Source organism: Tiliqua scincoides, chromosome 2, assembly GCF_035046505.1.
Source record: "Tiliqua scincoides isolate rTilSci1 chromosome 2, rTilSci1.hap2, whole genome shotgun sequence".
Taxonomy (NCBI): Eukaryota; Metazoa; Chordata; class Lepidosauria; order Squamata; family Scincidae; genus Tiliqua; species Tiliqua scincoides.
Window position 1 is genome coordinate 131,081,775 of NC_089822.1, and position 23,096 is coordinate 131,104,870.

General features: G+C 43.7%; 2 protein-coding genes and 1 pseudogene across 2 annotated transcripts in view; all 3 read right to left on the reverse strand.

The window, feature by feature from the left end:
* Nucleotides 1-882: 882 nt before the first annotated feature.
* On the reverse strand, nt 883-12,417 carry CELA1 (chymotrypsin like elastase 1). The gene is made up of 8 exons (XM_066615292.1): nt 12,378-12,417; nt 9,981-10,063; nt 8,818-8,918; nt 6,861-6,986; nt 3,877-4,013; nt 3,131-3,276; nt 1,767-1,916; nt 883-925 (listed from the first exon to the last, which is right to left on the reverse strand). The coding sequence occupies exons 1-8, from the start codon at nt 12,415-12,417 to the stop codon at nt 908-910; spliced, it is 801 nt and encodes a 266-aa protein (XP_066471389.1). The 3' UTR covers nt 883-907.
* Nucleotides 12,418-17,142: 4,725 nt separating this feature from the next.
* Nucleotides 17,143-23,096, reverse strand: part of GALNT6 (polypeptide N-acetylgalactosaminyltransferase 6) — a 57,884-nt gene continuing 51,930 nt past the window's right edge. Inside the window, exons 8-11 of the mRNA XM_066614467.1 lie at nt 22,803-22,934; nt 20,953-21,054; nt 19,864-20,016; nt 17,143-19,111 (exon numbers count right to left, since the gene is read on the reverse strand). Coding sequence (XP_066470564.1) covers nt 18,998-19,111; nt 19,864-20,016; nt 20,953-21,054; nt 22,803-22,934 — 501 coding nt within the window. The 3' untranslated portion in view covers nt 17,143-18,997. The remainder of the gene's footprint in view (nt 19,112-19,863; nt 20,017-20,952; nt 21,055-22,802; nt 22,935-23,096) is intronic.
* LOC136642948 (5S ribosomal RNA) lies at nt 21,126-21,247 on the reverse strand (annotated as a pseudogene).

Consider the following 23,096-nt stretch of genomic DNA (forward strand, 5'->3'; position numbering starts at 1 on the left):
CGTTCCTCTCCTAGCCCCACTTTCCTGGGAGTAAGCCCCATTGACTATAATGGGACTTACTTCTGAGTAGACATGCCTGAGCTGGGCTGGGCTCTCACGTTCCTCTCCTAGCCCCACTTTCCTAGGAGTAAGCCCCATTGACTATAATGGGACTTACTTCTGAGTAGACATGCCCAGGATTGGGCTTTTGGTCACACTTTTTTTCTGAAATACAAGAGCAGGCAATGGGGGGGGGGAAGAATGTGAGGCAAGTGATTCAAGGGGAGGGACAGTAGGAGAGGTGCTAACTGCAATTATGAGATGAGGGAGGGTGGGGGAGAGGAGGAGAGAGAAGTCCCACTTTGCCTGCTTGTGTATTTGAGAAAAAAGTGCAACCAAAAGCTCAATTCTAGGCATGTCTACTCAGAGGTAAGTCCCACAGGCACATTCCCCCCCAATGTCCCCCCCCCAGTCTTTGGATGCAATCCTAACCACACTTTCCTGAGAGTAAGCCCCATTGAACAAAATAGGACTTACTTCTGAGTAGACCTGGTTAAGATTGTGCCCTTTGTCATGTAATGATTTAATTGTATTAATTCTATTAATTAAAAATTAATTGTAATGTAGTAATTTAATGTAAGTAAAAAAACTGGGAGTGTGCCTTGACAATTTCAGTGCCTTGACAGTGTGCTGAAAAAGGTTAAAAATGGCTGCTCTAAAGGCTACTCCCACCTTGCAGGGAAGGGAAAGAGCAAAACCAGACTAACCCCAGAGAACATAAAGATAGAGAACAAAACAGGCTAATACAGCTTTATTTTTTTACCAAGGTTTGCAGACACTACAACATTCCACAAACTGTGCAGCATGTTTTGACTGGACAGTGACATCAGCCTTCCATACAGGGTCTGTTTTCTGTTTTCTAGCTTGTTCAGTTCGAGGAAATAACCTGAAAGAAGTTTTTTTTTAAAGTTATAAGATTATAAGCCTCATGCCACACATTCTTAAAAAAAAAAAAGTTATCCAAAATACCAGTTTTTAGTATTGGCACCAAAGTAGTACATAAAACCTGTGTCATGAAATGCCCTAGCAAGGAAAAGGCAATATAGAATTCCTGTTCCTATAGCTATAAGTGGGAACCATTCACTTCTATGAAGCTAGTTAAGTACAGCAAAAATAACAAATGAGTCATGCAGCACTTCAAGACTAACCAAGTTATTTCAACCTAAGCTTTCATGGGCTACAGCCCCTGCATCAGAGGTCTCTGATGAAGTGGACTGTAATCTGAAAAAGCTTATGCTGAAATAAGATTTGTTTTGTAGTGCTTTTCCGGTGCTACTGGGCTCTCTGTTGTTCTGTTTCTGGCTTCTCCCCACCACAACCCCAACAAATGCTGTGCTTTGTCTTACATATTTTAGTTCTGAAAGAGAGATTGAGTATATTTTGCATTATCACTCCCATCCCACGCACATTTTCTCTGAAGTGGGTCCTGTTGATTTTGATGGAGTTCACTATTGTTTAGGATTACAGCCCCATTTTCATTTCCAGTTTATGGTTCAGCCAACAGGGAACTTCTTATCCCTTCCACTCACCTGGACTTTGACACCGCCTATGCCACCACCAAATCAACCTCGCCGCAAATTCTTGGCATCTTCGTAAAACTAGCATGATGACCATTATGTGCTTGCAAGGCATGGTAGCTATTGCAGTTGTAAAGACTGGCATATTCTGGTCACCTCCTCAATGCAGTCACCATGGTTGCACTGCACTGCACATTGAAATAAACTTACACTATTCATCCAGGAGATGTAGGCAGAGACCCGGGTGAACACAGTAGGTTTCAGGTAGACGTTACAACCGGAACTGGAAACAAAGCTAGTGACACCATGGACGTAATACCTCCCATTCACCAGGCAGTGCAAGGGTCCTCCAGAATCCCCCTGGAGAACAAAGCAGAGAGCAAAGATGTGCATTATCAGTATTTCTCATGTATCATTTTTTCCTTGTGATATTTCAATGATATTTCTGTTCTGTCAGCGGCTTGCTGGGCTGTGTGAAAGGAGACCAGCTTTGTTAAAAACGTGCCACTCAAATAAAGGACTGCCCTACATCTTTCTGAAACACAATGGAACCCACAGCTCAATCCTATGGGGCTGCATTGCTGGTGGAACTTAGCGTTCTGCCAGCGGTGACTGCTTTACGGATGCTCTGTCAGAACCTGCTGATGGGGGGGGGGGGGTTGTTGAGATGAGTTGGAAGGAGGACAGAATGGGATGGGGAGGGGAAAGAGTGAGTTGGCTCCAGGAAGGGGGCCCCCTTCTCAGACCTGATCTGGGTCCATTTGAACCCTCACCAGCAATTTCACTGGTGAAATGCACTGGTTCGAGTAGATCCGTTTGTGCCGTGGAGTCTTACACCTGGGTAAGGGAATGAATGCCCCCTTATCCAGAGAAGAAGACTTCCTGGACTCCCCCCCCCCCCACAAGATGCAGCACAAGCTATTTTGGTGCACTTGCATTGACAGGGGGGGCATAGGCTTTCCCCCCCACCACCCAGATAATGCATTGGCAATGAAGGGAATGATTTTCCAAATTCCAGATGAATGATTCCCTTGCAGAATTTGAAGAGGCTCAACAAAATGAGCCAGAATGTTTTAGAAATTAGAAATTAGACTGGATACTAATTCAGCTTTGGTTGAGTATCCAGTCAATATCTTCTGCAGATGCTTATGATCTTTGAGATCAACAGAGAAGGCTCTTTTATTACTGCTGTCTCTTTGCCAGTTCTACAACAGTGGCAAACAGAGATGTAATCTTGATGGATGTATTTCAATGAAGAGGAGGAATAAAAGAACAATATAAATATAATTCCTGTAAGGAACAGAGAAACATGTTGTTTGATGTGCAAACATACTGGGCAATACTTTTTTTAAACGTCAAGTCATCATCAGAATGTTATCAACACAGAGGTGAACATTTTTTTCTGGGTTCTCAAAGAGTCATGGCACACACAGAACTAGATATAATTCAGATGACAACTGGAGTACTGGCTTGAGAAGTTTCACTTGCAATTTTAAGGGAGAATTCCCCCCCCCCCCAAATAGTTTCCCATCTAATCTTAAAAAGCTTGTGATTCAAGTGATTTGTTTTTCTACCTGGCATCCAGAGCGGCTTCCATCACCTCCAGCACACACCATGGTATTCTTGACTGTTGAGCCCCAATAGGATGGACTGGAGCATGTTGCATAATCCACCACTGGGAGATAGGCTTCCTGCAGGACTGAGGCCAGCTGCCCACCAGCTGTACAAAACACACACAGAGAGGAGTGGGATTTGGCTTGCCAAAAGAGATACCTATATATCTCAAGATTCCTCTTTGAAAGGAGGGGGAGAATTTCCTTGTTATATATGACATGATGGATAACCTGTCTGTATTGTATTCCAGTTTTGGAACGCTAGGACCATCATGGGGCAAACTGGCAGATTTATAGTGATCCTGATAGCACCAAATGTTTAGACAGTAGAGCATGAAGGATATGAGGTGGAACAAATAATCAAATTACCCATCAAGCTGAGCAAAAAACAACCACCATCACCTCCTTTAATTCTGGTCTGTCACGCTGAAGTTTTACTCTTGACTCAGCAGACCCTACTGAGGTAAAAACCTCGGCACTTCAATCAAACCCTGAGACCTGACAACAGATTTCCCCCTGCCCCACTGGCAAACAGTCAGCCTGTCATGGTATATATTGAGGTATATATTGATTATACTACAGCCATTATCTTATCCGAAGGACCAGAGTTTGAACTAGGGGGCAATGAGACTGAAGACTTGGGCATCTACAGCTTGAGCTACGTGACAGCTTGATAGCTCTTCCTGGGAAGTTATAGTAACACTCACTTCTAGTTCTGCCCCAGCCAGTGATGTAACAGGGATTATTGTTCGGCAGGATCTGACCAGACGGGGGCAAAGAACCAAGCTGTACGTAGCTGTTCAGAGTTGCACTTTGAGAGAGACGGAGCAGTGCAATGTCATAGCTGTTAAAGAACAGAGATACAATGGAGAGAGATATGAGAAAGGAAAATTGTCTTCATAGCAGCTGTTGACGCCTGGCCCCCTTTCAAGGCGTGATCTAGTGGCATGGGTCTATACCAGTGATTTTCAACCTTTTTCATCTCGTGGCACACTGACAAGGCACTAAAATTGTCAAGTCACACCATCAGGTTTTTGACAATTACAGGGCACACCATGCTTCCAGTGGGGGGCTCACATCCCCATTGGCCCCACTAATAAATGATCCCCAAATGATTCCCCCAAATTCCTGTAGCACACCTGTGGACCACTTGCAGCACACTAGTGTGCCACGGCACAGTGGTTGAAAATGGCTGGTCTATACAAACCTGCGCCAGCCAATTTGCTAGGGCAGATCCGAGTAGACCTCTCCATACTGCGGAGAATGGGATTGGGCTATTAGTAAGAATGGTCTTTAAAAGCAGTTTATTGCTAAATTTCTTTTTCTGCCAATGATTGCAAACAGATTGCTGCCCACTCCTTCCCCACCCCCTTTGGCCCAACATAAGTCCTGAAATGGATTCTTAGGGCACAGTCCTAACCAACTTTCTAGCAATGGAATAACTTTGCCAGTGGGGCATGTGCTACATCCTGCAGTTTGGGGGCACTCCCAGAGGCCTCCTCAAGGTAAGGTAATGTTTGTCCCCTTACCTCAGAATTGCATTGCCCTTATGTCAGTGCTGGAAAGTTGGTTAGGATTGTGGCCTTAGTCTGTGATGAACCCAGGAGACTCCAAATTCCAGCCTGGGTCAAGGAATGGCTCAATCACAAACAAAACATTGCGTTCCCTATGCAGCATTCTGCCTGGAGACAGGCCAATATAGGCTGGAGTTTCTAGCATGGTCCCGTTTCTTAAAATACTGGGCCAAAGTGTGCTTCAGGGCTGATCAAAACCCATTGTTAAAAGGGATACTGACTGACCCACTGTCATCTCCCTGCTTAGCTCTTTTCTATAAGAAAATCAGACAGATGGGCCTCGAGGCAGATCTACAAGGAGCTGCTACACCTGAGGTTTCTGTTAGGCTCCTGATAACAAGATTAACTGATATAGAAACGCAAGAGATTTTGGGTGCAGCACACAAAAAATGTTCGCCCCTGAATTTCCACCTAAGTAATACATTTGGTCAACAACCAAAGTATTTGACCTTCTTGGAGTGCCCCTTTGAAAGGAGGGCTTTTACATTAGCTCGCTGCAATGTGTTGCCTTCTAAAGACCTACTTGGCAGGTTTAGAAATGCCAAGGAAGGAAGAACGAGTCTGTAACTGTGGCCTTAGAGAGGTAGACTCTCTTTCATACATTGTTTTGCACTGTGTTAGCAATCAAGTGCCTAGAGAGCAGTACCTTCTCCCATTATTAAGAACTAAAAAAGGTCTTTCTGAGAATGTTTGCCTACAATTTTTGTTGGCGGGAGATTCTAAACTCGTGACCCTTCTAGTTGTGAAATTTTTACACCTGAGTAACTTGAAGAGGGCTAATCTGTTGGTCCTAAGCAACCTGGAGTTACCGCGCAAGTAAATTGTTGTGTTTTAACCTTTATCTTTATTCGCTTTTTAACATATATTTATATATTGGATTGTTTAGAGATATTATGTGTTAATTTTTATGCCTAATAAAGGTTTGATTGATTGATTGATAAAACAAACAAAACACCATGCATCTCCCATAACATTTAGTTCTACCGCAAGGTTGCAAATGGCAGTTCTAGTCACACTCTGTGTGGGAGCCAACTTCACTGACCTATGTGGAACATATTCCCAAGTAAACGTGCATAGAATCAACACAGAACAACCATGTGCTCTGTATTCTACTTGAGTTTTTATCACAAGTGACAATAACTGAAATGTGTGAAATTGTCATCAGGATTTACATGAGGTCTTTCCCAGTCATGCTACTTGACCGCTTTTTAATTGAAGATGCCAGGGACTGAGCCTCAGACTTCCTGCCAACAATGTATATGCTACATCCTTCAACTATGGCCCTTCTCTTTGGGTTTGCATTTCTCAAACAGCAGGCTGCAATGGCCAGTCACGTAGTGGTAAATTTTTAAATGAAGGAGTTCATCAGATTATACCCCCATAGCACCCCTCCAGGGACCCATTAAGATCTTGACAAAGAAACAACAATCAACTTTAAATTTCTCCATTAGAGTATTCCATTCTCCTTACTTATATTTCTACTTTGACACTTTATGTCATTAAACAATCTAGCTCATTTGATCCCAACCTTGGAGGGGGGAGGTGAGGCGGTTCATTAGTTCTAATGCAAATGCATTAAAATGGAAAAATGGGTTTGAAAAATATACCCAATAAATATAAAAAGTATATTAGAGCGTAGCCTAAACATGTTCTCACAAGTAAGTCCCACTTTGTTCAATAGAATTTACGTTATTTACATTATAAATTTGCAAAGGCTTGTAGCCTTACTATAACATTAATCTAACATGGTCTAACATTTGCCAGAAGCAAATTTCTCCGTTTATCTCCTTCTGAGCCTGATGCTTCTTCTTGGCTGAGGTCCTTTTGAAAAACAATATCAAAGACAGCAGTTGCTGTAGGAGACGCTCCACTCCTCCCCTGCTCCCCTTCAACTGTACCTCTGGCCATGGCATAGGGCAAATTCCTTTTGGAACCGAGGAGACTTTCAAAAACAGCTTGTGAAACGGCTTTGGGATATTTCTATTCAAAGGGATGTGGGGGGAGTGAAACAATCCCACTGAGTACATATGACTGTGCCTAAACAGCCTTTTTGGATCCTGGCCATTACGTGAACATTCGTTTCTGAGCACGAACAATATTATCAGATTCACACTTACCCTCCAGCAACATTGTTGCTGTTCCAGTTTGGGTGCACAAAGATACGTCCGACGCTTATGTACTGTTCGGTGCCTTCCTGCTGATAAATGTTGTGGTCACCAAGAACCACACGAAAATTCATGTTGCTGTAGATAAGAGAGCAGGAACACAGAAGTGAATGATGTTGCCAATTCCAAATCTCTCCATGAGCCTCAAATGTTTGACAGAGGATATGAAACTCCCAGAGGTAAATAACAGACCAATAGCAAGGTGGCAGAAAAGGTACTCTATACCAGGGGTGCCCAAACCCCGACCCTGGGGCTACTTGCGACCCTCAAGGACTCTCAATGTGGCCCTCAGGGAGCCCCTAGTCTCCAATGAGCCTCTGGCCCTCTGGAGACTTGCTGGAGCCCGCGCTGGCCTGACGCAACCGCTCTCAGCATGAGGGCATTTGTTCAGCCTCTGGCATGAGCTGTGGGACGTGGGCTCCCTCCACTGCTTACTGTTTCACGACTGTGATGCGGTAGTGAAGGAAAGGTTGGTCTTGCTTTGTGCAAGGCCTTTTATAGGCCTTGAGCTATTGCAAGACCTTCATTCATTTGTATGTTTCATCTCCAGTATATTCATTTATGTAAACTTATGTAAATTTATTTAAATTTGAAATATAAATTAATTATTTTTTTCCCTGGTCCCCGATGCCGTGTCAGAGAAATGATGTGGCCCTCCTGCTGAAAAGTTTAGACACCCCTGCTCTACACAACTATTATTGGATTTGAGGGTTCAATAGCCAAGGTGCTGTCCAACTTTGAAAGACAAGTTTTTGTTGGGAACATCAAATGATGAAAAAAATTTATACAGTGGACTTAAATTTTAATATGTCACTCTGAAAGATGAAAATCTGAACCAAGGATAACTTTGAATTTTTCACATAATAATCATCATAATTGAACCAGAATTATCCACATAATAATATTAGCTTATTTTGTATAATGTATGTTGGGTTATACAATTCTTAATAACAAACCTATGTAAGTTTTTAAATAGAACATAGGTGTGAGGGTCTGGGTTCCATTCCCCGCATAGCAATGAAGCTTGCTAAGTGACCCTGGGCCTCTCTCTCAGAGCCTAATTACCTCACAGCAGGGCCTCTGAGAAGAATTTTATCAGGGGGTACAAAATTTCTTTTGGGCCCTCTCACAAAGGAGGAGTAGTGAAACAGAGCAGGGGAGGGTCGTGATGGGGAAGCAGAATGGGGGCAGGAGGGGCGGAACAGGATGGTGAGAGAATGGAGATAGCTGGAAATGTCTTTGGAGCGCAGGCCTACCTACCCATGTGGCATCGACAGCTAGATACAGTAATACTGAAAACCAAACACACTCCTAAGTATCTCTAAAATCTTTTAAATATAGAAAATCATGCAGAAAATTAGCATCATCATATTTAGGCTCACACTAGAATGGAAAGTGTCCTGCGTGTACCAAAACTTGCTTCTGCAGCAGCTGTAGCCCCTCAGCTGTGTCCCTGAGCTTCTTTACATTTCTTCATGGTAAGCAGAACCACAAGCCAAAGACCTACTGTAGGAGGCCAGTTTCCTCCCAGATTTGACACTGTGTTAAGTAGTGTCATTGAACACATTCCTCGGTCCAGCATATTTGGCTTTCCAGTAGCCGTAGTAGCTGCAGCCGCATGCTTGTGGAAGTGTCCCCAGCATCCTATGTGGGCAACAAGTCTGAGTAGACAGGAAAATGTCAGATCCCAGGAAATTTCTTTGGCTCCTTTGGATCTTTTGGCTCCTGGGCCCGGGTACAAATTACCCCCCTTACCCCCCTCTCCTAGGCCCTGCCTCACAGAGGTGTTCTGAGGAGGCAAAAGCCATGTCTGAGCTTGTTGGAAGAAATGAGGGGAAAAATGTAAAAAAAAGAAATTAAAGCATATTTGTTAGCTAGGTTAAGTAATGAAGCCATGATTCATTGTCACCTGTCCACACAGTGAGCTGCTGTCATCACCCAGTTTCGCTGCACCAACGTCCCACCGCATGTGTGATACCAGCTTCCACCAGAGGCATATTGGAGGGAAATCTAAATGAGAGGGGAGTGAAGTGCATTTTTTGCCATTCAGAAGAGCACTAGAGATAGCCATATTGAGGATATGAGAGGAGAAGGTGTTCGTGGCTGGCTGTTGAAGGGAACTAGTCCCACAGACCATTCGTTAAACAATAGCTGGGTGATGTGGGCACATGTTTGGGGGTCACTTTTGAAGGAAACCAGATATAAAAGACCAACGACGTGCATTTTTGTAATGCAGTTCAGGCATTAACACACTATCCTTGTACCTAAGGCCCCATGAAAGATTTTAGTTGAAAGGAAAATATTGTCATTACTTAAAAGTCTTTAACTTCTGCATTTACACAGTCAGAAGTTAAAGTGAAAACATCAGCACCATGTGATGTGGATTCCTTTTTAGGGATGAACAACACTCTTAACTCCCCAGTTAGTAGCTAGTTTTGCTGGAAGGCCACTTGGAAGAGATGTGGGGTGATGTGTCAACATCTCCATCCCTTCCTTGCATAGTCACCTGCCAGTGCTCTCTGTTATCAGTGACGGCATCCACCTTTGGCCAAATTGGGCACCCATTAGAGAGCCCACCTGGCTGGGCTAACCTTTGAACCTTCAGGACCAGTGGCACTGGGAGTGCCCAATGTGTCATGGAGGCCCAGTGCAGAACTTGGCCACTGGGTCCCCAGCAGCCTGGTGCTGACATTGCTGGTTATTGCACTTAAAATTCCCTTCTTGTTTATCTTTTAGAGCTCTTCTGCTGTGTATTGAAACCGCTCCTTTTCATCCTCCTCCTTCATCTTGTAGCACCGGTCTTTTGCTGACACCTGGGGCCAGCCTACAGCATATCTTCCAAGCAATCAAGTACAGTTTTGCCCCAGCGTGTCTTTTTTAGCAGGGTAAACAGCCATGGGAGGCTGCAATTTTGAGCAGAGGAATAGGGTAGTAACTGCTGCTAAATGCTTCAAAATCAACCCCCCCCATCTGTTTTCTGGGGGAAATAACCCCTGTAGGAAGTGATAGAGATCCCTGTTGAAAAGCAAACAGGGAAAGCTGCCATTTTATCAAAAGAAAGATTGAATGTACCTGGGATGGCCATGAATTCTTCCTTGCTTCAGTGCCCCCAACTACACGTCCATTGTCCTCCAGCGACTGCTCTGAATAGCAGCCTGCAAGAGTAAAATGGTGTCAAGAGTAGGAACCCATTTGAATGCAACCTTTTGGATAAATGGGAAACAGCAAATGGCATGATAACTATGTCTGACCTGTACCATTTCAAACTGCAGGAGGCGAGGCCTCCCATGATGGAATGTTCCCAAATACAAGGGCAGTTTCTGCTCCTTGAAACCCTTGATACCAGGAAAAAGGGTTCTACCTAGTTTTCCATGGGTAGGAATCTTTTCTTCAGGCAAAAATAATTCAGCATGTGATCTGCCACTTGCATTTTGAAGTGGTACCACTTAAAATGGCTTGTCTAAAAGTGGTAAAAGCTCCCCCTACGCCCCACCAGTTTTGGGCCATTTCACACCCTCCACCCACACTTTTTTAAAAACTCAAAAATCTGAGGGTCAAAAACACGTCTAGTTTGGACTCTAAAAGTCCTGCACTTCCATTAATTTATCTGCTGTGAATCAATGCAAAAGACGTCATGCTGTTGGTAAGGTTTGCCAACCATACAGTGCAATTCAAGCCCAATCCTATGCATGTCTACTAAGAAGTCCATATAGGATTGCATATTACTACCAGGTAAATGCGTATGCTGTATTCCACATTCCTGGATTTAGGTGGAAATCCTATACATTGTATAGAGGTGAGGTTCTCAACAAGGGCAAAATACAAATGCGGATGTTTTGCTGAAGAGAAGAAAACTTACTTTTTCTGCAAGATTAAAAAAACAAAAACAAACTTGGGCAGTGTGGCAGGTTTTTCCCCTTCAGTCACCCCCTCAATTGGTATCACTGGGGGAGGCCCACCTCCTTGCCTCCACCAAGTGACACCTGCTGCTTCTACTAACAGATCACATCAGCTCCCCAGATTGTAACCCCTGCACCCTGAAGTGCTTCAACTCTCTGCTGGTTCTCTCCCAGTTCCCTTATTCTGTCTGTCTCACACTCAGATCAGCTTTGTGTCTGTTTCAGACCCACCCTGCCTCACTGTAGTTGCTTCCTTGGTTCTTTTTACACTGACCAGAAAGGGGAGAAATGAGTCACCTCATGCCTATCCGCTCAGGTGGACGCACCCAACACCCAAGCGTTTGATGACATCTTCTGTTCTAGGGAGATGTCAAGGAAGCAAGCTGGAGCCTTAAGAACCCCTTAGTGAGATTCCAGGCAGGCTGACAAGTCATTGCTTTGGAGCAAATCCCTTGTGCAAGGATCAGTCATGACAGTGTCACATTCCAAATGCATAACATTAGAAAAAGAATAGAGAGGGAAGAGGAAAATGAGCAAATGCAGGCACTAAATTTTTTTTTATAAAGTATAAATATTTCATGATTGTGCAGAATGGTCTCAGTGTGAGACAGTTCTGAGAAGAGTGGTGCAGTACCGCAGGAAATACAGTGACCCCCCCCTCCTGCTTATGATGGTAATCCATTCCAGAGACACCATTGTTTTGTGAAAAAATTGTAATGTGAACCCAATAATACATTATTTTTTGGTAATTTGTTCCAAGACTACAAAAGTCAGTCACATAGCGGGGGGGGGGAGTCACTCAGGAGCCCAGGCGGCACTGCTCCTGAGGTGGTAATGTCGCACTTGCTGCAATGCAGTTGCCACAGCCCTGCTCCCCTCACTCACAGCCAAGTTGCTCAGAGTGGCAGGCCTTGCTCTGAGTGGCATGTGACCATGCTGAGAAAGACTGTAGTCATTCTTGGTGCGGTTGGTTGGAGTGAAGACTGCCACTTCTTTTAAAGTGCCTGGCTTCACTGATTGCGCCAAAGGCTGCAGAGGCAGGCAGAAGGACCTGCCCACCCCTGCTGCCTGTTGGGGCAAAGAAGCAGCTGGCTTCACTCCAGAAGTAATTGCGGTGACAGCATGCCTTACAGCACGCTGGTCAGCTATGCGGCTGATAGAAGTGAAGTTCCTGCCACTGAACTAAGGCTTAATGGCAGAAAGTGTTTCTATTTCCCTTACTTAAAGGTGATTTTTAAAGGACCTGCTGTGCTCCTTAGGGCCATGATTATCAACTTACACAATGTTGTAATTATAAAGCACAAATTGCCAGGCTGTATTCTTCTCTTAATAAATGCAGCCACTTTGTAAAAAAATTCTGCTATTGGCTGATAATTGTACCAAATGCTTGTGTTTGTTTTGCTGATTGGCTTATGTATCCCCCATGAGGCCCTGGCAGCAGAAATCGTAAGCCCATCGCAAAGTGAATGAACTATCATATAGTGAACCTTGTTTTACTACAGAGAGTTCATTGTAAAGGGATTTGATTATAAAGTGAACCCATTGTAAAGTGTGGGTTTTCTATACTTACCACTCAGGACTACAGCAGCGAAGATGAAAAGCTTCAGCATGGTGATCAAGTGCACAAGTGCAGGGCATGGTCTGGATTGCCCATCTTTTTATACTTTCTTAATCTTAGGTCAAAGAGATAGCAGAGTTTAGTACTAGTGTATGGAAAGCAGGTGGAGAAGGAGGATGGGAAGAAGTGCAGGTGATCTGGAAACACAAACTGACCTTGCTCTTTTGCTGTTAAACATTTTTCATTCTGTGCTGTGTTGAAGGTCAGCAGTAAACATCTATTGAATTAATTGGCAGTGTATATATTTTAGGGCACCGACAGGTTTGGGGCTTCTAATGTCTCAGCCTCTTGAAAAATGGTTATCACTCATTTGCACTGGCTGCCAATCATTTTATTCTTGTTAGATTTTTTTCTTCTTGGAAACATCCCCAGTTACAGATGCTGTTGGATTTACAGGTTGTAACATTATTGAATTTGACATATTGGAAGGTATTCAAAGAACAGTGGGCAGAAGAAAATGACTCAGTGCTGTGCCATGAACTCTTGTGCAAGTGCTAGTGGAAAACCTCACAGGGCCACAGTGCATCGAAGACTGTACTATAACATGAACTCTGTGGTGAGCAATGAAGGAACAAATAGCAACAGATGAACTCAAGTGAACCAAAAGGTAGCGAGAAGGAACTCCTCTGGAGTTGGAGTTCACTTTTCTCATGCAGCACACTTCTGCAAATGGAAGAGGAAGGACACCTCTGGAACCAAGTCATTGTTGCATTATTCTGTTGGTCATTCTCAAAGCCAGGATGGTACAGTGGATCAGTAGCTGAACTCAAGACTTTGGAAGATCCAAGTTCAACTCCCCGCTCAGCCATGAAGCTTCCAGGGTAACCTTCGGTCAGTCACTCTCTCTCTCTCAGCCCCATCTACCTCACAGGGTTGTTGTGAGGACAATAGGAGAGGAGGAACTATGTACATCATACATTGCCCTTAGAATAAGGGCAGGGTACACATGTGAAAAACCAATACATTTCAAAAGCAGCATTAAAAATTTCAAAAAATACATCAGATGCTTAAACTGTGCAGTATTTTATTTAGGTCTTAGAAAAAGATCAATAAGGAAATGCTACAGTGGCTAAAGGTTTGTATAGTACCACTGATATGCCAGAAACTGTACAGAATTCTGGCATTAGTCTGCATCCACCCCCGCTCCCCACATAAAGTTGTAACATTAGGTATAAAAGGACCCTAAAAGTCTCCACGACAACAGTCACTTTTGCGTTTGGTGCAGCAAATTGCAGCAGTAAAAAAAAATATAGCAATAATTTTTTTTAACTATCGCTTGGATATAATTTGACTGTGTTGCCTGGCTATATATTCATCGTTTAACATGTTACGCTCCTTGTAAAGTGGCTGGGTGGGGAGGATACAGGGAGTGGCAAGGTCACACTCTCAGGATCCTCCTAGCCCAGTACTTTACAAGAAGCTGAAGGAGGACACAACAGCAAAGTTCATGCTGGTGCTGATTTGTATGTGCACATGTTTACTGGCATGTGCGCTGGCACATAGTGGTGGTGCTGGCTCTGGCACTGACAGGGGAGATGGTGAAATAATTTGCCATTTGGGACAGGTCAGCTTGGGCCACCCCGTGCCAACCTGAAGTGTGTATGTGTGAAAGAAGAAAATGGTGCAGGCTCAGTGGAAGCAACATTACCTATGATGTCCAGAACCCCACACGCACTGGTTGCCTGGCACCTTTCCACAAGCAATTGATGGCCAGCGTACAGCACTGCAGCCCCTGTTAATTGTAACACCACACACTGTCAAGTGCAGAATGCTTCAAGCACATACACAGCCATGCATGGTCTGAGAGCAGCACCTTGGCAAAACTGCTGAGAATTTAGAGGTGCATTTCTCAGCTCATACACTTTCACAGGTATTTCAGATGACTGAAGTAAGGGTGCTGTAGTGGAGAATATGCAGAAGATCAACCCCTGGTATTTCCAGTGAAAACAGACCCATAAAGGAAGGCAAGAAAGTCTCCCTACTTGAACCCTAGGGAGCTGCTACCAGCCAAAACAGTGGTGTGACTCAGTGGAAGCCAGCTTCAGATGCTGCTTATCTTGAACTGGCCCTGTCTACACACAGTTCTCTTCTACAACTTTTTATTTTCACACTCTGCTTAATGGTTAACTGCATTTTTACTGTATGGCTTTTAAAGTACACACAATATGAAATTGGGCAAGGTTGATTTTGGTTCTAATTTTTTGTCTATGCTTGTTCATCCAGTATGTGAAACATGCCTCTTGACCATGAACAGGTAAAGACAGCTACCTCTTTGTAACTAGAGCAGTGGTTCCTAAACTGTGGGTCATGACCCACTTGTGGGTCTCCAAAGAGTGATAGATCAGATAACTAATTGCCTCAAGGCCTGAAGCTATTCATAAACTAGATACTTAGCTGCTAATTATCCTGCAAAGAGCTCAGCTACTGCAGGTTGCAAGTATGAGTAAATATAGGGAAATAAATGTTTGAGGATCTTTTTCTGGTTATTACATAAAAATAAAAAATATTTCTTTCTAGATCTCTTTTTATAACAGCAGTCACACTTGTGGCTGCTGTGTCCAGAAAATGTGGTCCCCGTTTGGACCGCAGCTTACTATTCCTCCTCGGTGCAGCTCATCTTCTGAATAGATCTGAGAAGCTCTTGGCAGTCACATCTGTTACCTGGCATCCCAGAAGGCTGTGCAACAGGACATGAGTGTCATTTTAGAAAGTGGGTCCTGGTGCTAAAAAGTTTGGGAACCACTGAACTAGAGTGACAGTGAGGAAAGCAGGCCTCAGAGTATGTAACTCTGACAATCTGTTTTAATTACAAAGCAAAGCTAAGCTCCTCTGGGAATGCACAAGGAGCAAATCAATTAAACTGGAATAGCAACTCAATTTGGCAAGCCTCCTTGTGCCAATCCCTCCTCCAAGAAAAAAACAAACAAACAAAACCCCAGAAGCTGCACCTGCTGAATTTCTCCTTCTATCTTCCAGATACAGTCACTTTCTGGAGCATGCCAGGAAAACTTCACTAGGAATCAAAGAGGGTTTGGGGGGAGGGGATGCACTAACCACCACATCCTTGTTTACTTCATAGGAAAGTCTCTATACCTTCTTCCAAAGTAGAAGTCTATTGCAAGAGGCTGCATTTTCAGATTGTTAATCCTCCCCCTGTTCCCCCACTGAGTGTGCATATGGTCTCCTTTTTTTCCTCTGACACCACCACTATCAGGTACATTACATTGAGAATGACCAGCGTAGGGTCACCCAGCAAGTTTTGGTGCCAAGCAGGGATGTGACTTCCTGTTTCAAGTCCAGCATTCTAACCACAACTACCTCACTGGCTCTCCAACAGCCAAACAATATATTATCTTAAGCCCACCATGAAGAGACAGGCTTAGTGCTAGGAATCAACAGGAAGTGCTTCTTTTTGGATAGTCCTGGAGGACTTGACATAGTTTAGGGCTGCAGCACACAGGGGTTTTAATGTTTGATTCTTGAAAATTCCTCCCCCAATTTTATTGTTTTGGGGGTCATTTTCAGGAAAACACAGTACAAGGGAAAAAAAGTCAACATCCACTAGTGGTTCCAATCAGGATCTGCTCCATGCCTTAAAAAAACAAAAACACACACACACAGAAGCAGCACTTCCACTTTTAAATATGCCTCTTAAGCAGATTGTGAAGCAACAATCTAATTTTACCCTGACCTGCTGTGATGAATGAGCTCCCCTTGCTTCCTTTGTTGTCCCTATTTTCTCCCATTGCCCCCCCCCCGATCAGCTCATAAACATGCCATTAATATAAGAGTGTAAAAGGTACTTAGTATTGATCTGATTTTTTTTACTGTGGTCTGTAGAGGGATGGCACTTGTTCCCTGATTTTTTGTTTTAGGGTCATCCCATTTTGAGCACCGGGGGTGCAAATTTGACTCTTTTAGGGCCCCAGCAACAGTGTAGCTTTGACCCTTCACTGCCTCCCCCCACACTGAAGTTAGAAATCCAATTTTGGCATATTTTGAAAAGCTAGGGACTAGTCTCTGTAATTTACTTTCATTGGAACCTCTCAGAAACAGGTGAAACCTGGAATCCGTTAGTGCACATAATTTGTAGCTTCCTTTCCTGGTTTAAAACAAACTGCAGTTTGTTGTCATAGTATCACAATGGCAATTTATGGTTAGTTCAAACCATAGTGTATTCACATACCAGCCACACTCTTGCATAGTCAACCTCCTACTTCAAAAGATGGATGCAATTGCAAAATTGGGAGAGGGAGATAAAAATGGAACTGAATACAAATGTGAGAGACAGGGAACACAGGTGCTCAGATTATATCCTTGTATACAAATGCACTCTCTTTTACATAACTTGTACAGGTTATAGTCAAAAAAAGAAAAACAGCTCATTAAAACATTACTGTACTCTTTCCCCATTTCTTAGAACGTGAAAACATTTCCCTCATGCATTTCCTCAATTTGTAGGTAGATAGACTTTTCATTACACTTTTATCAAAATTTAGTAGGGCCACATACAGCTGCCCGAAGGACTGATCTGGGACCTGGCCATTTCCAACACCAACATAGCATCTCATATCTCAGAATGTTCATTGCTCACATTTGTTACTTCCCTTCCTTGGATGAAAGGTGTACATGAATGGCTTTACAGGTCAGTTCAGAAGGAATCAGAGACAGGAAGCTTCTCTTGTAAAATACAACTTTAATTTCATTTCTTCCCCAAACCGAGGTTACCAAAGCAGGCCTTTTTTCAGTTTCACTTGAAGCCTCTCTGGACATAGGAAGCACATGATCACTTAGAACACTAATGCCAGTTTCAGCACTCAAAATCTCGGAAGACTTGGTACCTGCCCTTGTTCAGAGTCATCTTTCTTCAATGGTGCTAAAGTGTGAAGGGAAAATGGGAGGAAGCTCTCAGACAGGCAATTTAGCCCCATTTTTTCCAACCAATTCACTTTGAAGTATAGCCATAAGTACCCAATTCTTGAAAGCCAGGATGCATTTCCTTCCTGGTTAACTTAAATGGACAGTGTGACTGCAGTGTCAGCTATGGGAAACAAGACATACTAAGGCTCATTGTCAGTCATGATTAAACTGTTTCTTTGTGGATAAACAGCGTCAAATCTTGCATTAAAAAAACAACCCCGCCCAATGAAATGTAAAGTCACTGAGTATTTCTTCATAGCATCAAGACATGTCATGGAAACAACCATTTTCTCCAGGAGGCAAGTATAACCAGCAATTTCCAGTGTCAGTTTACTCCAGCCTCTAACTCTGAGTGGGCATTTTTGCAAGCTGGCATTCACTCTTGTTGGGCGAGGCATAAGCTTAATTCAGACACCAAGGTGAGTTTGCAGGCTTGTATAGCACCCATTGCCCAGGTGATCCAGCTTCCCCTGCTAGTCTCTAAAAGGCACATTAGCAATTTTTATGCTCCTACATTGCACTGTACATACATCAAGGCCACAGAAGGATCTCAAGGACAGGCAGGCATCTTTATATCACTCCCTTGCCCCCCAGTGCTGGAAGTCAAATCATATAGATCTCAAAACCCATTGCTGAACCCTGTGAGTTGCATGGGCTGGTGGAAACCAAGTCAGGTTGAACCACACAGGATATCTGGACTGCAGGGATCATAAGGGCTGAAGCAGGCTGCCCAGAAACTGAATGTGGAGCCATTAGGGGGTGCCCAGCAACACACCACCTTCATCATTCCTTATATATATAAGATATCTTAAAGCCATTTGCATTTAGTTGCAGTGTGTTGGTGAAAGTTCCCAAAGCCTGAGGTAAGGCACTGGCCACAGCCTGTGCAAAGGGCTGAGGATTTCAAATCACACACCACCACTGCACTCCAGTGTTCACTATTTTAAATGCAGACAAACCTACTGGGACTTCAAGAGCAACAGCTGTCCATTACCAACCAGAAAGTCTGTGCAACAACCTTTAAAAGAGAGCATTCAAAATCTCTCCCAATAATTCCTCCCTAAGCCCTTATGGTGCAATTTCTCCTGACAAGAACCAAAAGGTGTCAGAATATGCATTTTCATGGTAACAGAAATGTCAGTCATTATCTTTGGCATCAGTATTTTCTAAATATCCCACAGGCAAGTTTATTCCTTAGGACAGGCTCCATAGCTGGTTTGCAATGCACTACTTTCTAACACTGCTCACATTATCACAGTATAACAAATTAGGAAAATTGCATTTCAAGTCTTGTAACTGCTTCTCTTTATCTACTTCAGAATAAAATCACCAGTGACGACATCTGTCTCACAACATGGAGTTCTGATTAACAATACTTATGGGTACTCTAAAGAGCAAACACAACTAAACAAAAATAAAATTAGACAAACTGGGGCTTGCTGTGTCTATTAAGACCGTCCCATCCCAAAAGGCACGAGGGGGCTATAGGCAAGTGTGTGATTATGCAGCATATTTGGATGAATCTCTCTCTCTTTCCTCTCCTTGGATTTATCCTCTGTTCTCTTGAAAGTAGAGTAAGAAAAATAGAAGCCTCCACACGAGGTCGCTGGCAACAGGCCTTGCTTGTGCTGCTTTGGTCTTTGCCTGATCACTTAGCTGAAGTACCAGAGCTGATGGGAATCAGCAGAGTTGCAAGGAGCCATGGAGGGATGTTCACCTCTTGCAGACAGACACTTATTTGAGGCCATGTTTTTCAGCAAGTGATCCTAAAAGCAAGGACAAAACCGTGATCACACCAGCATCCCTCTATTATAATTACAGAGGGATAATAATAATAATAATCCCTCTATTATAATTATTCTGGCATCCTGTTCCTAACAGCTGGACAGATACCCCCTGCTCCAGCACTCATAAGCAGGCTATGAAGTCAACAGCAGCTCCCATTTGATGGTCTCAGCATATGGAGCCTCTGCGCATCAGGTTCCATTAAGCTGTCACAGCTAAGAGCCGTAACAGAATGATCCTCCATCAGTTTTTTAAAAGGCCTCTTTCAAGTTATCCAAGCCAACAACCATCACCACATTTGGTCATTAAGGACTGTTTTGCTGCCATTTCTCCCCTTGCTTCCCCTGGGCATCTTTCCCCCTAAAATGGCTAGGTCTTGGGGCTCCAATAATGCCAAAAGGGATTCCCCCTCGAGCAAACTCTCAGAAGCTAGCTCTGCTATTGTCACTGTGGTTTTTTATTAAGCAGCCTGGAGTGCCAACTGATTCCAGCTCCCAGCAGTCACTGCCAGAAGAAGAATTCCATTGTCCAGCAGGTGTTTGTCATGGGTAAGGAAAAAGGGTGGAGTGGTAGATGACCATGAGCACTTTCGGCTAGGTCAGAGCCATAGAAGCAGCAAGAACTATGTGGCTGGGCAACAATGGAAAACTAGCTGTTGGTCCAGACATGCATTCTGAAATCAGGAACGTGAAGAAAAGCAGCATGCCCCACTGAACTCCAGGAATTAACTTACAGCAGTCAGTTCCCATTCTTCATTTTCTGGCACACGGGAATGCTTCCCTGTATAGTGACAGTCTCCAAGTTCCACAGGCCCTATTTTGGATCGGAGGCAGAGCTGCTTGCCAATGTTGTGACGGAGATCTCGCTGGGATGTGTATTCAAAGTACTGAGAGTAAAATGGAGACAAAAACAAGGGGCTATGAGTCCCTACTGTATACAAAAGCAAAGCTGAAGAGTCCACATTTTTCATTTTAAAGAAGTGAGGGAATTTGTTTTTACAATGCGAGCTCACAGGGGTATGGACCTCATGGCACAGGGATACTAGGAAAACTGCAGGATATGCATACCCTTGAAAGAAATTCACCAGGAGCACTTATTGCTGTGGGCCTTTCTTCATGTGAATGTAGTCTCAAAGTGATGCAGGGGTCACAAGAAACTACTGTATCACATCCAGGCTCCCAAATAGCAGAACTACAAATTCATAATGCAGATAAGGTTCTGTTTTCTGATGTAATCCAGGAACAAAGCATCTCATGGTGGTAGTGGAGGAAGACACATACATCTTGGGTTTTATTTCCCTGCTTCTGCATCCTGAGCTTGGACTCATAAGTGGTGGTGCGTTCCCCAAAGGAAAAATAGCTTTCCCCCCCTCCTATCTCTGTCATAGTTGGTTCTTTTTGCTTGAAAGAAAATTATTCAAATATTTGGGAGTGCTTTTTATGTTCTCATAGTTCTCCATGGGCTCATTTTCATTTGTTGTTTAACACATCAATCATAATGTACCATTTTTTTTCCTAAATCTCAAATTTTTTTCCTTCTAAAATCTCAAATGTGGAACCAAGCTCCGTCCCAAATTACACTTTGCCCTTTCTGTGCCTCTCACCCAGTGGTTTTTGTTTTGTTGCGGCCATTGCTTCAGCTTTCCCCCTTCTGATAGGAAAGGAATCCGAGTGCAGATGAATGGGAGAAGAGACAAGGTCTCAAGTTTATTGTCTCTCTTGCCTATCAAGGCACTGCAAGGTCATTCACAAAAAGATTAAACAAGTTAAAACCACCAAACAAAAATAAAAAGGTAGCAAAAACGTTCACATTTATTCCATACCTGATTGCCTCCCATCCCATGGCAGGGATACATAATAAGTGGCTTCCCTCCATGGTTGTTCTCACCAACATCCAGGCAGCGTTTGGCACCCTCATTTCTAATCTGAAAGCACACCAACACAACATAATTAGGGAGCTGGCTGGCAACCTTCAGTCTCGAAAGACTATGGTATAAGCCTACAGCACCCGGTATTCCCAAGCGGTCTCCCATCCAAGTACTAACCAGGCCTGACCCTGCTTAGCTTCCAAGATCAGATGAGATCAGGCATGTGCAGGGTAACAGTTAGGGAGCTATCACCAGTCAGTTCCAGAACCTAGACAAGCTTTCTAGTTTTACTTGAACACTGGAGACACACAGTCCTTGTTATTCTGTCTTGTCAACAATGCACACTCAGAACTGGTGTTTTCCGCATTACTGAATTTTCCTTTCAGCTCAAGTGACTTTTCCACTTCCCTCAAAGCAGTTGCATTAACTTTTCTCCCCCACTGAGGTTAGACTCAGTGAACATTTTGCGGTATCAAAGCAGCTCAGTCAATAGCCGAGGCTGCTTGCAGGTGAAATGTAGTCCACCCTCCAGATTCTAAATGGAATTTTTATTTTGCCAGAAATCCAGCTGAGAAAAAAAAGAGATGCTTCGAAACCAGGGTCACCTTTGCTACCACGGGGATGTCGACACTACCAAGCTTGGTGTGCAATGCCAAACTTCAAACAGTTCACCTGGAATGAAAATCTTCCCACCCTGGCTATGCATATATTGACCCTCACCTCTGTCCCACCCCTTTGGCATTTCCTTGAGCAGGAACTGCTAACTACACAAAAGTACACCTGTTCTCTGCAGCACAGGAAGGAACAAACTCTCAAGGTTTATTTTTTTCCTTCTTTTTGCAAGGTTTCAGAACAGTGAGTGCTAAATTCTGAAACAAATGCTGAGAAGTAAATATTGACTAAGTGATGATCAGTGCTTTTGAATGCCATTTTCTGTCTAATGAAGTAGGCTGCAGAGTCAAAGTCAAGCTAAGCGACACACAAAATACCATTTGGGAGAGAAGGCAGCAGACTGATTAGGACAACAAGACAAGACCAGCGCTATCACCCTCAGTTGTTAACTACTTCCAAAAAGGCCTGTAAAATTTCACAAGCAGGGCTCTCTATTTCTTTGTTGCTTTCTTATTTCATCTGAAATGAGCTCCCCATTCTTTGGGGGTATATGGAGAACTCCAGAAATATATTGCTTCAGTGCCCAAAAGCTGTTTTCAGAGAGGGAGAAGACACATTGCTCCTTCCAATCCCAGCACATTCTCCTCCACTATAGTACTGACCCCAAGCTTAGCACTTTACTTCCTACAGTGAGAAAAACGGCCATGCACAGAAGGAAAAAGTGTGCACTGAGACACATCACTGCAGTATGGGCAAGGCTTCCCCTCGAAAGCACAGCCATTGAACGAGGGTCCCCCCAGCCTCCCCCACCCAGCCCAGCCCAGCACAACCCCCCTCTTCTCCCCCCACCCCATCCTTTCCCAGGCAGTCTTCCTCCTGCACCAGGCAACTCTGGCTGACAAGTGCGAGGGCGCAGTGAGCCCAGCTGACTCTAATGGGACTGACTTCTGAGGAGACAGGCAGAGGAGGGGCTCTGAGGCTGCAGTCCTCTCCACACTTTCCTGGGAGGAAGCCCCACTGCCTCTAATGGGACTGACTTCTGAGGAGACAGACACAGGATTGGGCCCTGAGGCTGCCATCCTATCCACAGTAAGCCCCATTAACTATAATGGAACTTTTCCATTTTCCATTATAACATTTTCCATTATAACTTATAATGGAAAGCAAGAATGAATGACCCCAACAGTACTTACAGCTCCATAGAAAGCAGGAGTAAGATCTGGGATGAAGATCTCGGGATAAATTGTCTGTAGATACCAGGTGAAGTTTTTGCAGTGTAATTGCTCCTTCAGCTCAAGCCGCTCAGTGAGATCTCCGTACGTTTTCTGATAAAGTCAAGGCATGACAAGTTAAAAAAATGTTTGTTGTTGAAAAGTGGACTATATGTTTGTAATAATAAGAGCCAAATTTACAAATGGAGCCTGTAACACTATCTTGCCTCCAAAGCTCTGTATTATGGAACAATCCTAGACCTTTAGAGCACTTAT